Source organism: Trachemys scripta, chromosome 4 (genome assembly GCF_013100865.1).
Source record: "Trachemys scripta elegans isolate TJP31775 chromosome 4, CAS_Tse_1.0, whole genome shotgun sequence".
Lineage (NCBI taxonomy): Eukaryota > Metazoa > Chordata > Testudines > Emydidae > Trachemys > Trachemys scripta.
This window is the reverse complement of record NC_048301.1, coordinates 12,319,598-12,337,249: the sequence shown is the minus strand read 5'-3', so window position 1 is coordinate 12,337,249 and position 17,652 is coordinate 12,319,598. Positions and strand designations below refer to the sequence as shown.

The following is a 17,652-nucleotide window of genomic DNA, read 5'->3' as shown; positions in this document are numbered from 1 at the left end:
ATTTTGTCTGAACTAATATAGTCTGTCTCCCTTTTGTGTGTTTTTCTATCAACATTTATTGCTATAGATTACTGTAACATTTTACGAACTTTTATGCACTCTTCCCTTGTTCACCAAAGGGCAGAGAAGGTATTCAGCATGTAACTGATTCTAAACTTACTCCTTTCAACCCCAGTCCTTTTAAATCCAGATACAACCACACGTGCTTTGCTATACTATGCTGTAATGTCACCACTGCTATGGAATCATTTTGGAGCCTGGCAATTTGGGGATCTACGAATTGGTCAAATAGCAGTTTTTAGTACATACAGTGCTTACAAAAAAATTTAAAAGATATTTTCTACCCTGTGGAAAAGACCTGCTAATTTTTGACAAAAGTATCTAAAGAGAGTCTAGTCTTATTTGTACAATTTTTTCAATTTTGCTATTGATCAAAACCAGTTTGCAAACACAGGAGTGAAACTTTTTATATTAAAAAAGACAGCCATTTCTGAGCATAAAATGTGTGGGCACAATATGTTATTTGCTGAAAGGATAACCTATTTTCTGGCTTCAATGCCTTTAGAAATGCTCAGGGTGTTAGAACTGGTTGCCTCCCTGAAATTGGAAAACTAGTATTGCATAAGCCACTGAAATTTGCGGTTCTAAGGAAGGTGAAACTGGGAGGAGGGCAAAGCACTGTACTATATATGAAGGTATCTGCAGCTCTTCCAATATATTCTTTGCCATTATAGCATCTAACCATCATGTACATAACAGACCGGTCTAATTCTGTCGAGAAAAGCAGCAAATCAACTCCTTCCTTATTCTAACTATTGAACCAAGCTGGATTGCTTAGGTTGTTTTCCAGGTAAATGACACTGTTGCTCCACTACTAGTAGAATGTCTGTGAGTGATTAGGACAGCTTTGCAACAAGACTTAAAAATGGCACATTTCCAGATTTCTGATGGCTGAAAGTTCCACAACCCAGGGCCAAGTCTCCAAGTGTTTTTATCCTCCAAATCAGAGTTGCCAGCCATAGCTGCCATAGAGGGACACCAACTCAGAGGCTATTTCAGAAATACTTTGGTTCTAGCTCATCAAGAACTGTCTAAAAAAACCCAACACACACAAACAACAACAGAAAACCAAACATCAATTAGTCAGGGTTTGCTTTTGTCTGTGTGTTATGCTGATAAGCATCTGAAATAAGACGACTTGCCCCACTTGAAAATGGTTACAAATGTTTTCATCTGTAGGTTTAGTTATTGGAATATACATGTTTCCCTGATGCAAGGGTGATAACATGATACAACACATTAAATTTAAAAATAATTTTTTTAAATGGGTTGGGTACACAAAAGATAATAAGTTAAGCAATGTATTACCTCTGTCTTCCATAAACTTGTAAAGCTGTTGGAGGAAGTTGTCCCTCTCTTCAGGATCAAGCTCTTCCTCAGGCTGTCAAAACAAAGGGAGACATATTGAAAATATTAGATGCATATGGACAGTCAGATCCCAAACAATTCATTTGCACAAAAAAGCCAAGCTACAATTGTTCACCCATAAGGATATGATATCCAGAAAATAAACCCATCAGAAAGGGCTAGCCACACAAATGGGCAAAAGTTTAAATAAGATGAGGAAGACTAACTTGGTTGGTTCCCCTCTGAAGGTTCAAAACCCCATATGCTGGAGTCTCAACTGGAGAAAAAGAAAATACAGAGCAGTGGGATCCTCAATCCATTAGGGGTATGATGTGGCCTGCACTAATATATTACGTGATGTCATACAGTAAAATCTAATATTGAATGTGTTATTTAAAAGACTACAGCAGTTAACATGAATTCTAGCTTTCCCCAGTAGAAAAACTATAGTCAAGGTTGCAAAATGGATTCCATTGTAACAGCCCCTATATCTTCAGATGCTCATACATTTCTGGGGGAGGAGGGGAAAGAAATCCCTTGGGGAATGAAACTTTCCATGCTTGGTCTCAGCTCAAAGAGGTCATCTCTGGAAACATCTCAGGAGTCACTTGTATAATTCAGAACAGCAGAATGTATGTTATCTATCCTGTTTTCTTTTTACCTCTACTATTCTTACACTGCCACCCCGGATAAACACAGCTAAACTTTGACTTGGATAGTCCACAATGTGAAGTAAAGCCTTTGCTATGTTCAAAGGGAAAATGTTAGAATAAATAAAAGTTACGAGAAAAAAATCACTTTTGAGCATGTTCAGTGGGATTCTGAGATTTTAGAGCCTAATGAGGTCTTGCTCCCTGCAACATCTTATGTATGCCACATTCTTCCTGCCCAGCCTGGTAGGCTTAAGGATTGCTGGTGAGGCTGTCTGTGCAAAAGTGGCTATCTCAGAGGAAAGATGTACAGAAAAAGTCAAAAATAAAACCCTACCACTGTATCATTAGTAGAAAAATCACAGACAGTTTTGAGAGGAAGGGGAAAGCAATAGAAAGGTTACTGATCTCAGTTTCAGTTTGGTCTGCATTCAGCAAATTCTAAGCTTTCATTTTAATAAAATTACATTCCTAATTTTCTGTTGTGAAAATAGAGCCATTGCAATCTAAACTGATACACCACTGCCTTGTTAACTGAAAAACAGCCTCCTGTGAAGCATCGGTATTAGTTCACCCCTTCTTCATGCTGCTTGCTTCAATGAGCTGTAATGTCCAGAGCCCAATGGGGGCCATTTAAATACTGACATTATTCTACAGAGATAGTTTGTGTTTCTTCTCTTCTGATTTTTCTTAGAAAAGAAACAAGGAAATTAAATGCAAACCCACAAAATTATATAATGTTATAGTGGCCATTTTGCTCATCCTGTATATTCTATGGTATACATTTAACAGACATACAAGTAAGCTATAAAATTAACAATAGAATCACACAGACAATGCTGCATATTTATTAGTGCATAGGAACCTTAGCTTTTATATTTCCTGCTTTTCAAAATATTAAACTATGTAATCTTAACATTGCAATTAATAGATCTCACCATTTACTGTAAAAGGCTTTTATACCTATGGATAAAAAGCATTACAAGTGCTAGATATCTTCAGAATTCAGAAGCACTTCCACCTTGAACTGTTTATTCTTGTGGACAGATCCCCTAAAACAATGAAAATGTTGGCTAGAAATAGCTCTTCCATGAGCAGATATTTAAATATTAACAGTCTCTCAGTATCTTCACCTGAAGTTAAACAAAAGGCAAAGATGAAAAACTGTACAGCCCAAGGAAACAGGAGCAGGAAGACCAAGTGAATCACTATCTATGGGGAGCGTGGAAAACAGAAGGAAGAGTTAGGACAGTTGATGCACCTATACCAGTCACTGGACAGCAGTCACTGGACAGCAGACCAGGTGAAACAAAGACTCATGAGTTGATGCTGGAGAGCATTTCACATTAGGCTATCTGTATGCTATCCTTATACCCTCTCTGTGTGTCTTTGGTGCAAGTGGTTCCCAGGTCACCACCTGCTGTTCTGAAGCAGGGTTTCATTTCAATTATCAACTGCCCTCCAGGCTTCATGGGCTTAATGTCCCTAAGGGAACATCCTTGCTCCTGAGTGATGAATTATTATTTCTGTAATGATAGCCTCAACCAATTGGGGCCCCATTTTGCTAGATGTTAGACATCGAGAGACACAGTCCTTCCCTGAAAAACCTACAGTCTGAATAGACAAGACAAAGGAAGTTTTATTATTCCTGTTTTACAGATGAATATAGGCACAAAGGCTCAGATTCACAAAAGGTATATAGGCGCACAAGTCCCAGTTTCAGGCTCCACTGCAATGCACAGAACTCCCACCGAACCCTGTTGGTGCCTAAACTCACCCAAGCACCTATATTTTCAGAGTAAAATTTCCCTCATCACAGATGTTTCTGCCTCTAGGCACACACACTGCAATCTCCCTCTAGGTGTCGAGGCACCCAGAGTTTTATACAACCAGGGGAAGATTGGCATTTGCCCTCCTAACAAGGGTGCAGGGCCCAGTCCAGTAGATATGCTTAGAGACCACCTATCAGATATTTAATATTAATAATAATATATGGAGATATACCTATCTCATAGAACTGGAAGGGACCCTGAAAGGTCATTGAGTCCAGCCCCCTGCCTTCACTAGCAGGACCAAGTACTGATTTTTTGCCCCAGATTCCTAAGTGGACCCCTCAAGGATTGAGCTCACAACCCTGGGTTTAACAGGCCATGCTCAAACCACTGAGCTATCCCTTCCCCCGATCAGGTCTCATTCAAAATCTGAAAGGAGGAGGTGGTGATGGTGGCGGCAATACTCCACCTTATAACTTTTAGCCCTGTGATTAGAGCATTCATTGACATGTGAGGGTATATCTACACTGCAATAAAAAACCCAGGGCACGATCACAGCTGGCCTAGGCTTGCAGGGCTTGGGCTGCAGGGCTCTAAAACTGCAGTGTAGATGTTCAGGCTCAGGCTGGAATTTGAGATCTGAGACCCCTCGATGGGGGTGGGTCTCAGAGCCCAGGGCCCAGACTGAGCCTAAAGTCTACGTTGCTATTTTTAGTCCCACAGCCTGAGCCCCATGAGCCCAAGTCAGCTGACCCTGGCTCTCAGACTCTGTGCCACAGGTTTTTTTATTGCAGTGTAGACATATCCTGAGAGACCCAAGTTCAGTTCCCGTGCCATTCAGGAAGAAGGGAGACCCCTGTTTGAATCCTACCTCTCAGGAAAGTATTCTAGCCACTTAGTTCTGGGATATTCCAGCAGTTCTCAAACTGTGGGTTGGGACCCCAAAGTGGGTCACAGAGCAGGTCCTTTGGCTTCTCTTCCCCATTCCTCCTGCTGCAGCCTCCAGGTATGAATAAACATTGCAGAATCTCAGAAATGCTATTGCCACCACCTGTCACCATTGAGGAGAGCCATATTTCTGTTGGTAGGTAGCCTGAACACTGCACTTCTAAGCATGGCATTCATGCCACCCCCTGCGGTAGATAGCAGGAATGCTGCATACCAAGCAGCAGTCCCCTCTCTTCTCAAGTCCAGATATTTTCACCAGAAGGCTTCAGAATTTCATAGATAAAATCTGTGCAAATAATTTTCTCTGAAAATTTCCAGTTCCACAGTAGTTTGGTTTCTCATTTACATCCTTTTCCCACAAACAGGCTCTAATAAAGGGTGAGCGAGGCCCAACGATTTAGCTACATACTTCAATCTTTTAACCTCTCTCTGCCTCATCTTATCTGTACAATGGGGTTAATATAGGTAACTCCGAAGGGTATTATAAGACTACAATGTTCATATAGAACTTTGAAGATGAAAACTGTATATAAAATGTCTAGTTTTACAACAGGGTGCACTATAAACCACAAACTCAAACAGTAATCAGAAATCTTGGAAAAATTAGTTACTTTAGATTAGTGAATTTGTCACTTGTAAATATATGTTGTGTGGTATTACATTTACATTTGCTACTTACCTGTTATGTAAATCCATGTATCTTAAAGAAGCTGTTTCTTGCTGAATAGCTTTGAAATTGTGACAGCCTTGTATGCAATTTTTAGACTCAGATTTTATATGCTATCCTAAAACACACACACTTGACACCAGTGATGGACTGCTTCAGATAACATTTTTATCTTGCCTCTGAAAACCATTTAAACATTAGAGAAGTCTGTGACTAGTGGCAATCTGGAAGCAACATTAGAGAAGTCTGTGACTAGTGGCAATCTGGAAGCAGCATTAGAAGTCGTTAGTCATGTACAAGAATCCCAAATCTCTATTTCTAAAATGTAATTCATGGGTTTCAAATATTTGCACACATGCCAGCCATCCCCCACCTGATGTAAATTTAATGCTGGTGAAAGGTATCAGGAATGAAAATCCTTAGGACTGAAATCCTCTACTTATCCACAGAGCAGGTATAGCAGGGAAAGCTTTCTTGCACTGGTGGTGGGCAGTGACGTGACTCTGTGTTAACTGGAGGACATCTCCTCTACAGGCTAAAAGGCAGTCCAGCCATCATGCCCATTCAGTCACTGGTTTGTCTGCTCAGAGTGCCAACAAGGGTGCCAACTGTGATGATATTTATGATGCAAATACCTGTCCATTGGGAAGCGGACTTTGACCAAACAACTAATTTCACACAGGAAAACGCTGAACATGTCATCCATTTTTTATATATATCTGCAAATCTGGAAGTATTATATGAAACTTTCTAGGTAGCAATTTTTCGATTATAATTACACGTTCTATGCTCTTATCATAGTGTATTGTTGCCTTTCTGTGAAACAGGGATCTGAAGGGTGTTGGAAAAAGTGATGCTACACCACGCTCCTGATTCAGCATTTAGGAATTTGACTTCCTTAGAACATGTCTTATTTTGAAAAAACTCCTCAGAGTCATCATTTAAATGGGCCATCTTTCCCCCCTGTTGAAGATTTCAGTAGGGTAAATTCACATGACAAGAAATCTATAATTTGCTACCAGGAGCATGACCAGGTACTTGCCACTGCCCTGAGAACAGAGCCCACCCTCTGCCACCATATCCTCCTGGATCTTCCAGTTCTTATTTTCAAACAGCAGGAAGTGAGTTAGGCACCAAAGTTTCATTTTCAAATGGGAAACAACTTACTTCTGATCTCATATGAGACAGACACCTTTAAAGGATGGCCAGCATAGTGACCTGTTCCCCCCATATTTCCCATGAACTGGCCAGCTTCTGCAATATCTCCCATTAGGAAGACTCTCCATGAAAAAGATACAGGTCTGCTAACCAATTCCTCTTGACACTAAGTGGGAGACACTTAGGGAGCAATCGGGCTAGCACTGTTGCTATGTTCTTAACTCTTCCTGCTTCTAAAAATTTAAAAGGATAAGAAGAGATGAAAAATCCAAAGGGATAATAAAACAAAACACTACCGCCCCAGGGGCAATAGCAGTTAAATTCAGTCATGGTACACTGTCCAAACCTGAACATTGAGGGCCTTATACACCATTCCTCCCTTCCCACAACGCCCCACCCTCCAAATCTCTTGCCCTTTGATCCAATCATCATTTAATATTATGTCTTACGGTAACTCTTTGAAATCCTACACATAAAATCAAACGCATACGCTCGATATATAGGAATTCCTTTTGTTGCTTCTGACTCAACAAAAGGAATAAATATATTTTAACTAAATGCATGAAGAGGGCTTGATTTGTCCACAGGAAAAATGTCCAAAGAGACTCAAAAGATCAAACTGCAAGCTGCAGGCAGTCTCCCCTTTAAACACAGGGCAAGGAAAAAGTTAATCATTGGACATTTTTATTTCCTGGTAAACAACTAGCAATTGCCATCTTCCTTGACAGAAGAGTAGAAGTGCAAGAAAATAATATGCTTGTACATATTTTTGATTTTTAATAAGACATGCATATTAGAGACAGACCTTGAGCTTCTGGAATGTTTTCAATGCAGCCAATGATATAGAAGAGTTTCAAATTTTTATACCTCTAATTCCAATTTATCCTCAGAATGGCTGTTACATCCTAATATGCATGTAGCACACTCTTACTGCAGATTTTTAAATTTACAAATTGAATACAAACGTTTATAGCCAACAGACCTGTGGCTAGATTCAAACTAACCATTCACTTCCAAATGGGAAAAGTTATCTTATTCAACCAAAAGGAATAACAAAAATAATAGTAACAAAAAGTCAGTTTCATTATTTAAACAAGTATCCAAGTATAAGTTGAAAGCAATACAGTAACTTAGGGCTGCTATGCAGTATTTTGAAATTACTGCAAAAAAGTCTCCCAAATTTAACCTTTTGAGAAACTCATTATGCAACATGACACATGTCAATGTTCTTCTAAAATTTAAATATAGATGTCAATGCGAAGGCTATCTCCAGATTTTCCTCCTGCACTGCCAACTGTAAAGAATCCCACACTCATAAGTTACCTCCAACAGGAGAGAGAACCATCCGGGTACCACCATGTTGATCCCATATTCTCAGATCCTGAAGGGACTATGCAGTGACACCAAAATATCTTGGTGCTTATCCTAAATTACTCCTTGTACTGAACCACTACCAAATCACTAAAGGCATCACAAAAAAGTGTGTCAAAGCAAAATTATGGATCCTAATCCAGCTGCGAGAAAATACTAGGTTCTATAATCACGAACAACTACATTAGGCCTGTCTGTTCTGACTCCATAATAAGACTATCCTTTGGATTTGACTGACAATATGGTGGGTATGTATTAAATATATATTTGTAGAGTTAAGGGGACTCCATGTCATTTATCTGAGAAAGGCCTTCCATGCCTGTTGGCAGCTAGGCCATTACTGCACCACCATGGTAAATTAAAAAAAAAAAAAAAAAAATAGAACAGAGTGACTCAGAGTCCCAAAACAGAAGATGAATTGAGGATATTCTGACAGAAATGGGAATGAGGTTATTTTGACCTTGATTAAAATTTGAGTGATTCAACATTTATAATCATACATAGCCAAGACAACAGTCTTTTATGCATTAGCTCCCTTAGGTCTGCATCCCAGATTAGTGACGTTTTGAAAAAAACCCTTAAAGGAAAAAAAAAATCACAATTCCTAAATTCTCTCTCTTTAGCAGAAATATTGAGCTTTGCCCACAATTAAATAATTAAGATTAGACTATTATAAAAGAATAATCAAGATTTTTGACTTCATAGTCAAGAATGACAGCTCTGCTCAGACAATCTAAAAAAAATATATATATATATCTATGCTCCACTAGAGAGCTTTATGATCCCTTTATTTTTATATCTTTACTTGTCACCTGGAAACAATGGATCCTACAGCTTTTCCTACGGACATATCTACATCTCTGGAATGCTTTACCTCCCTTTCCTTGATCAACAGATTATTTTCTTAGCATCAGAAATGAAAACCCCATTTGTTTTATAAGAATGCTGTTTTGTTTTTAAACAAAGCTACCCCTCCCCCTTCTTTGTTTGAAGCATACTGCACTTTTAGACAACATCCATTGTAAAATGACACCAAAAATTATACTAGAAGCCGATTAAGCCATCTTTTAAAAAAAACAAACACAAACACACACAAAAATCTGACTGGGAGTATGCAATTTTAACAAACGTTAATACAGATCAACGCAGACTGCAACAGTTCACACCCTGCAAAATGTGGCCTATACAATTCTTATCACTACATACAGAAGAAAAAACCCAGTGGGATTTTATATTCTATGCACATTCATCCTCATATTTACCTAACCATATCAATATTTTCATATGGACAACTCCTCCATTTTTCAGAACACTATTACTAAGGCATAACATTAATATCTAAAAATAGGTTTTTATTTTATTTTTTTAAACAAGGAAACATTTACCCTTGGCTACATGCTATACCACATTGTTCACAGATCAGAAACCTTGAACTCCAAGTCAAATCCACATTCTTAATCATGAAAAATGTTAACGTTGCAGGTTAAAACACAAACTCCTTACCTATGAGCTGCATTTTCTCTCAAATGAAAAATGGTTATATTTCCCTTCTACCTAATCTGCCCAGTGCCTGGACATATTTCATCCTGACTTCCAAATATTTGCTTTCTTTCTCTCTCACTGCACGACATCCGCAGTTATATAGCATTACTTACATTCTCTTCCATATAAAAATCAGACATTACATGAAAGGAAAAGAAAGAGACAGTCCATTTCAAAGCATCTGGCAAGCCTCACTGGCAGGCTGCCAAGCCTCTGCTAAATCTTCCTCTCTTTCCTGAGCATGCTCACTTGAAACCAACAGTATGTTACTATGGCAACACTGTAGGCAGTCTGCCTCTAAGTATGAACAGCCATTCTGTTTTCAGTGTGACAAAACCACATACTACAGGGGAAGTGAAAGGGAAACGATATTTGACCTTCTTTAAAAACAGAAAGTTTGCTTTCCTTTTCTATATAATGAATCTCCTGGTTCCATGTATGGTACACAAACTTACAAAGAACTATTTCTAAAGTAAATCTAATTCTGTAAGATTTAAAACCAGACAAAAATTAAAGGAAATTCCATAAATTCATTTTTGATTACATGAGGACAGATGATGCTTTACTTTATGGAAACTGAGTAACTGGATCATTTTATGAATACTTCTGTGACAGACACTTGTACAATGAATTGAATTTAAAGTATATATTAGACAATAACATTATCATTCCATAATTTAAAAAATGTTAATATCTAAAGAAAGCTTTACTGAAATATTATCTACAAAGATATTTAGCATAAAATTCTGAGGTTCTTAGAGAGCTAACAAATAGTTATAATAGGGGATAGTCCATCCACCTACCACTTTCCTCTACTGTGCCCAATATTTTTGTTTTGGCATTTTATTACCTTCTCTGACTGGAAGTATTCATCATTCAAGAGGATCTTGGATTTTAGAAGCATGTTACATTTTAAATCAGCACTAGGTTATTATTCAGACAGCTATCAAATTTTATTTCCTTTCCCTATCTGCATATTTCTGACCCAGACCTTCTCCAACAAAGTTTGCTGACTTATTTCTGAGATTTGTCTCAAATTTGTGCATTGGATAATGGCAGAATATCTGCAGTTGCAAACAGATACCATTAAGCACAGTTGTGAAGGGAAGCTAAACAGGTCTGAAAACTCCAAAGTGAGTAAGCCAAGTTTGAGATCACAACTTTGGTAACTAAAGTGTCTTTGGACATTTAAATTCTGTATCTACCATTTCTAATCACATAATTGTTTCCAATATAAAAATAGACTTACCACTACTTCTTCCTCCTTTTCTTCCACTTTGTCTTCCTCTTCATCACTTTCTGCAGCAGCGCCATCTTCCTCATCACTGCTGGAGGACTCCAGGATTTCACTCATGTCCATTTTCCAGTTATCAGGAACAGCTTTTGTGTTTAAGAAAGTGCTTGCTTCCTGTAACCCTATAGAGAAAAATGCCCAGTGTTCCAGGTACTAAGTTTAACTCAAAATTATGTAAATTACAAAATATTCCTAATTTTTTTTTTTTTTTTTTCAAATTATAATGGGGGGGGGGGGAGAGAAAATTCAGAGCTGAATTGTCAATAGGTGGTGAAAAGTGAATTAAAAGTTTAAACACGATCATTTATCCCACACACAAAAATTTAGGATGAAGTTATGGTTGCAAGCACATCTTCATAGTATGAGCACATTTTAGCTTTCAGGAATGTTAGATTAAAAACACAAATACTGGAAATCCATGGAATTCAGAGTTAATTTAGGTGCTATTTGACAAGTACAATGTGATCTTAGGCAGGCCCCTCTAGGGCAGAGTTATCATCTTCATCTTACATCCAACTTTATCAGAAACAAGCATCATAGAACATCGGTTGAAATATTTGCTTCATACATACATGTCTCTTATGCTAAGTGTGACGATTTCTCACCACATTATCATTTGCTCTTTTAATACAGTATTAGTGCTCCAATTTCATGATCAAAGCATACGCTTCTCATATGAGAGGCTTTGAGTGACCTCAGCACTTTGTAGGATAAGACATTTAATGGTAAGGAATGAATGACTGCCTTCAGTATGCCCATTTGCCTATAATTCTTCAGTATGGGTCATGTATGACTGTAGGGTTTTAAAATAAATTGTTATGGGTGATAATATAGTAGAAGTTTCTTTATTCCCTCAGAGCATCCCCAGGGGGTTGAGTTAATGCAATATGATTGTATCTCTCAATCATGGCAACCGTCCCTATGGACATATTTGGTTTCTAGTGTTAGAGGTTGAAACAAAAAATCCAAATATTAAGGCAATACACATCTAAACCCACTGATAGGTATCCACACTATAATGTTATATGCATCCGAAGAAGTGGGCTGTAGACCACGAAAGCTTATGCTCTAATAAATTGGTCAGTCTCTAAGGTGCCACAAGTACTCCTGTTCTTTTTACTATAATGTTAGTGCTTTTGTGTGGATATTCCTTTTTTTTTTTTTTTTTTTTTTTAAATACTCCCAACATGGGGTTGGGGAGTAAAAGGAGACTTTGAGAAACTATAGGAGTGGAGATTCCCCATATCCTCCCAACTCCCTGATACTCACTAACATATACCTTCCTCACACTCACTAACGCTCACTTAATACAGCCAGCCTCCCACAGATCTTTGGAATGGTGGAGTAGGGCTTCACCTGAGTACCTGCATCAGTGGCCCAGTAAGTCTTTTTGGACTCAAGCTTGTGAGCCCCTCTGAGGCCTAGACATTTGGCAGGGAGGGGAGAGGATGATTTTTGGTTGGGGACTGTGGAAGAAGCAGAGGAAGGATGGTTCAATGGTTATCAGTGCTGGTCTGGGATTCTGGAGACTCAAGTTGTTTCCAGCTCCACCACAGACTTTCTGTGTAATCCTGGGCATGTCACTTAGTCTCTCTGTGCCTCAGTTCCCCGACTGTAAAATGGGGATAACGGTCCTTGCTCACACAGGTGTTTGCAAGGATAAATACATTAAAGACTCAGGCACTTGGATACTATAGTAATGGGGGCCATGCAGGTACTTAAAATAGATAGAGGCGGGAACACCAAGGACCTGCTCAGTGCTGCTGTAGAAGGTTTGGGGAGCACTAATACCTCCCTGGCTTCTGTAACTGATGAACCCTCTGTGGTTTGCAAAAGACTCTTTGTGGACAAGCCCTTGCTTGGCAAGCCCTCCTGTGACATACAAGTCCTTTCCTACCCTTACCTAGGAGGTAAAATTCTCTTTTTTCCTTAGGAAGCCTCCATAAGGAAAAACAACAACAACAACAAAGGAGACTTTTTGAATTCTAGTGAACAGTTCTATTTTTAGAGTGCCATAATTCAGGAATCCCATGTATAAAGGAACTTCAAATTCGGTAGAATATTTCTACCTCAGGTCCAGGCATAAACTACCAGTTTGGAGGCCAATATAACTTGGGTGGATTTTGCAGAGGGAACTCCCCTCCCCAAACAAATCAGACTTATAATGGAAGCTTGGTTACCATCTTAAGTATGAAGCAATAGCTGCCAGTGCTTCTTAGCAAAGCACTGTTAAAATGCTAAATAGTAGCATTATAGTATATAGCAGTATTATTAGTGTTCACTGTAACCCTCCAATGGTAAACTGATAGCAATTAACTCTAGTCACATACCAGCAGAAGGTTCAATATTGCATTACACAACTGATTTGTTTTTTAAGCCAGAGAAGAATTATTCTAATATACCTTTTTTAGCAGACAGATCAGATTTTGATAGGTTTACATCTAGTTCTTTGATGTCCTTTCTTGCTATTGAATAACTGGAAGAGAGGAAAGTATTTAATAAAATAAAATAAAATAGGAATAAGTCAAGGAGTACTCCATTTATGAAAAAAGTGATTTCTCAAAATTCAAGACCCTTCATTCACTTTCAACTTTTAGAATTATACCTAAAGCATCGCCGGATATATGCACTAACACAATATACACTAGCAATAGCACAGAAACTCCCAATTCTCATTCCCAAAGTCATCAAAAGTGCCTTTTTAATTAAAAAATATAATTTAATCTGTTATAGTTACAGAGCTGTTATATTTTTAAAGATAAAAATATTGTAAATATTTTTAATTTTTCTTTTAAAACCCACACCATGCCATGGAGCAAATTAAAACTCCGTCCAAATATTTTGCCATCACTCTCAATCACGCACTGAGTTAATGTCTGTAGCACCAATATACAGTAGAAACAAAGTTTTATCTCTACATTTCCTTACTTTTGCCAATGTTAGTTAGAGGTCATGTTAAGAAGGGATGGGATGACAAAGGAAGACATGTTAGCATGTGGTGTAACAGAGGATATGGCACTGAACTGAGCACTTTGGAGGGAGAGGACTTGTAGAGCAGGCTTCATTTGAGGGAATTAATGCAAGGAAGAACAAGAATTGGATGTCAGCTTACAATATAACCTTTTACTATATTTCATAATATTTTAAAGAAATACTGCACATTTACTTTTTAAATACAAATTTTAGGGCATGCTACAGAGATCTGATCTCTCAAAGCAATTTCAAGACCAGTTTACAGAAAATCCAATATAAAAATAGTCCTTCCAGCTAGATCTATGGAAATGAATCCTTGATTTTATAATATGTAACCAGCAAAAAGAAATGGGGTGAGAAAAACGGGAAGTCACTCTTTACAAAGTGGCTACTCCATGTATAAAGTAATATATCCCATATCAATATGACTGTTTACAAAAACAACTACTATCAAAGGGAAACAATCTATATATTGACAAGTAAATGTATGCCCTGGTTTTAAACTGTATTTTTGCTAGCACAAAACAAGATTTGTGAAGCAAATACCAATATCTGTGTTATTAGATCATCCAATTCTTTTAAGTTACAAAAGTGTTCTCATGCTAACACATATGGAATCTTTTAAGTTTGGAACAAGATGTATTCCAAATATTGAGTTAAATTTGGTTGCTATAATAGGAATGCAGGCCAATCTACAATTATAGCATTTCAAGTGAGTTATTATAATAAGATTTTTCTTCTTTCAGTTCATTCACAAGAACTGTAGCAAAACCCCAGTAGAGTGAAAGGAATTGGTGGCCACCATTTTCTCAAGCTAAAGAAAATAATTAGAAAAATGGTCCAGTAGACACTGGTAATAAGACATATTATGTTATTTATAGTGATAATTCACAACAGAATATACTTTAAGTAGGCTATTGATGCATGCCTTAGCCACATAATAAGGCCAAAAGAAACAGTGCATCAGTAGCCTACTAATTCACATTCTATTGAGAATTATTGCTGCTATAACTATAGCTCATTTATTTTTTTAAAAACAGGCATGTTTTGTACAAACACAATGTTGAAGTTTGAGAAGCAGTCACTAAATGGTATACGAAAAAATAGTAGGAAATGGTTAAAATGTTATCATTGTTTTGAATATATTTGTTTAATAAAGTTCTCCTCTTATTTTTAGGATTCCCTGGAATAACTGGACTCTCCTTCTCTCACTGGATATCCTAGACCCCAAGTGCCCCTTCAGTAGCAGTTTGTAACCCAATAGATACTTTCAATTCACCTTCTCTTATAAATACTGAGTTTGTTAGTTAAAGGCTACAAATTGCTACTGAAAGAGCAGCTTAAAAACATTGTTTCAATAAACATGCACAAAAATGTACCAGATTGGCAGACCTTAAGTGAGGAACATCAGGACCCAAGTTACATAAAAAGCTTTTACAGAAAAACTTTAGACCTCTAAAAATTTCTCTAATTTTTTATTTCAGTGGAAAGTTTAAAAAAGCCTACCGAAAACCCCCAAAACATTCCAACTCAATGTTGCAACCCAAAAAAAGGACTATGCTAATGTACGAAAAAACAAAAAGGAGAAATTAACTGGAAAGTGTCTATAAACTACAAAGTGAGAAAAACAGAAGTGAAATGCTTGACTAACAAAAGTAAATTTTGTTTAAAAAAATTATTTAACTTTAATCATCTAAGATGACTTAGTAACATTGGTAAGCCCCCCACTGTCCTCCATCAAATATGTTAGCTCAGTTGTGCATCTTAAGCATGCAATAGGTAGAAAATTGTGTTGTAAGTCACTTGCCTTTTTTCATTTTAAGTTGCAAGAAAATACTGAGTCATTGGTTATAAATTTTAACTAAGTAGAATCCTGTACTTAAGTTTTGTATAGAAAGATCTTAATGTACAATTGAATAATGTTCACATAAAAATTTGTCACAAGTTCACACATTCTTCAATACAACACTATTATTAAGAGTACTGTATCCTATTACTCACAATTTGGAATCTGCAAAAGATCGAACTAAACACTGGTCCTTTTTCACTGTGATGTCATCGTTACAGCTGGGAGATATTACCTGAAGTTTCAAATAAAACACAATGCTCTCAAGAGTTGCTATTCTTCTTGCTAAAAAAAGTAAGACTGTATAAATCCTTTCCACTTTCTTGTATTGTTATTTCCAATTCAGAAAAGGCAACAGCAATTAGGTTTCTGTATACTCCTATTTATGTTGTAAAGTCTAGCAATGAACTTCTTCATAAATACTTGACCAAGATGAAGAAGCTGCCAAACAAGCACCATATCCACCATCATAAACATTCATGTGACAACCCAGGAATTTTGATCATTTACCCCCTAGATGTCAATAATAAAAGTGCAGTTATACTCTGACAAGCTATTCTATAAAGAGGGCATTGTGGAATTCCATGTTTACTCCACAATAGTTTTTCAGATTAAAACTTGCTCAGATTAAAAAAAAAAAAATATCCCCCTCCCCACTTCTATTCTTTCATATTAAGGCTGAGATTAGGGTGACCAGATGTCCCGATTTTATAGGGACAATCCTGATTTTGCGGGCTTTTTCTTATATAGTTACCTATTACCCTCCACCCCGTCCCGATTTTTCACACTAGCTATCTGGTCATCCTAGCTGGGATCCAAAAGGCAAGCTTCCTTTTTTTCTGGGTGATGTATGATCCTCAATATTAAAGTTTCTACATCTGGAACTTAAGTAAATAATACTGTTGATAATGTCAACCCAAGCTCCTCCACAGTGGTATTAATGCTGTAGGATTACATGGTAGTTTGGAAAAAATTAACCTTATTTGTGTCACTAAAGTAAACGACTCTGAATGCACAAAGAACATGATGGTAATGATTTTACAGTCTGTTTTCCAGCTATAACTGCTTCTTAAGGTCTGGAGCAATGTTAACACTCTCAGGCAAAATCCTGGCTCCACTGAAGTCAATAAGAGTTTTGTCATTCACTTCAATGGGGCCAGGATTTCACATCAGACTGAATTCACAGATTCCTATTTCTTGGTTCGCTAAGAGGATAACAACAGTTTCTGGACTTCTAGCAATTTCACCTCCCAGTTAGAATATTAGAACAATTTTTGCTTAATGAATGACCAAAATGGAGTGCTGACCAACAGTCAGAAGATATGAACAATACTATATTTCATATTTCGATGAACAGAGATCTACTGTCCTGAAAGAGATACACACTGACAGGCTTTTAATAAATCTTAACATACACCTCAGATATCATCAATATCTACTTATTAGGGTACAATATACTGATACATACTTGCAGCAGAAAAACACAATTTGTTTATATAATTAATCTTTCTTCCTACTTGCATCCAAAAAAAAATCAGTGTTAAAATTCAGTTAATCCAATGTGACAGGTGGTCTCTTTCCAGTTAGTTCCTGAAAAGCAGCACCAAGTAGCCAGATACAATGCAGATTCATTTGCCTACAGTAAATCTACCAAGGTAACATTTGAGTCAGTGGGTAAAATGTCCCAATTCAACACTCTAATGAAAGTGTTTATAATAATGGGTGTTGTCCTTGATGTAAGGAGACAATATGCATACACTTAACTGGTCAGTCAGGAATTACAAAAATGTATTGCTAAAGCTTCCTTTGATGCACATCAGCAATTTTTTTTTTTTAAGTTCTGTGAAACATCTCCCTACTTACATTAAAGGCACAAGAGCAATAGAACACCAGGATTATTTTAGATTTCTCTTGTGTAACCAGAACTATTCCAAGTCAATTTACAAATGAAAACACTCTAGTACCCAATCCCTACTGTTCATGTCACTGAACAAAGTTTAATTTGTCAACTTTTTTTTTTTTAA

At 37.2% G+C, this 17,652-nt stretch overlaps 1 protein-coding gene across 7 annotated transcripts in view; it reads right to left on the bottom strand.

Moving 5' to 3' along the window:
• The window catches only part of ARID4A (AT-rich interaction domain 4A), a 67,856-nt gene that overhangs the window by 27,874 nt on the left and 22,330 nt on the right, over positions 1–17,652 (bottom strand). For all 7 annotated transcript variants that reach the window (XM_034770136.1, XM_034770133.1, XM_034770137.1 and 4 more), the window contains exons 9-12: positions 15,784–15,863; positions 13,212–13,285; positions 10,765–10,931; positions 1,369–1,441 (exon numbers count right to left, since the gene is read on the bottom strand). In XM_034770136.1, the coding sequence (XP_034626027.1) occupies positions 1,369–1,441; positions 10,765–10,931; positions 13,212–13,285; positions 15,784–15,863 (394 nt within the window). The remainder of the gene's footprint in view (positions 1–1,368; positions 1,442–10,764; positions 10,932–13,211; positions 13,286–15,783; positions 15,864–17,652) is intronic.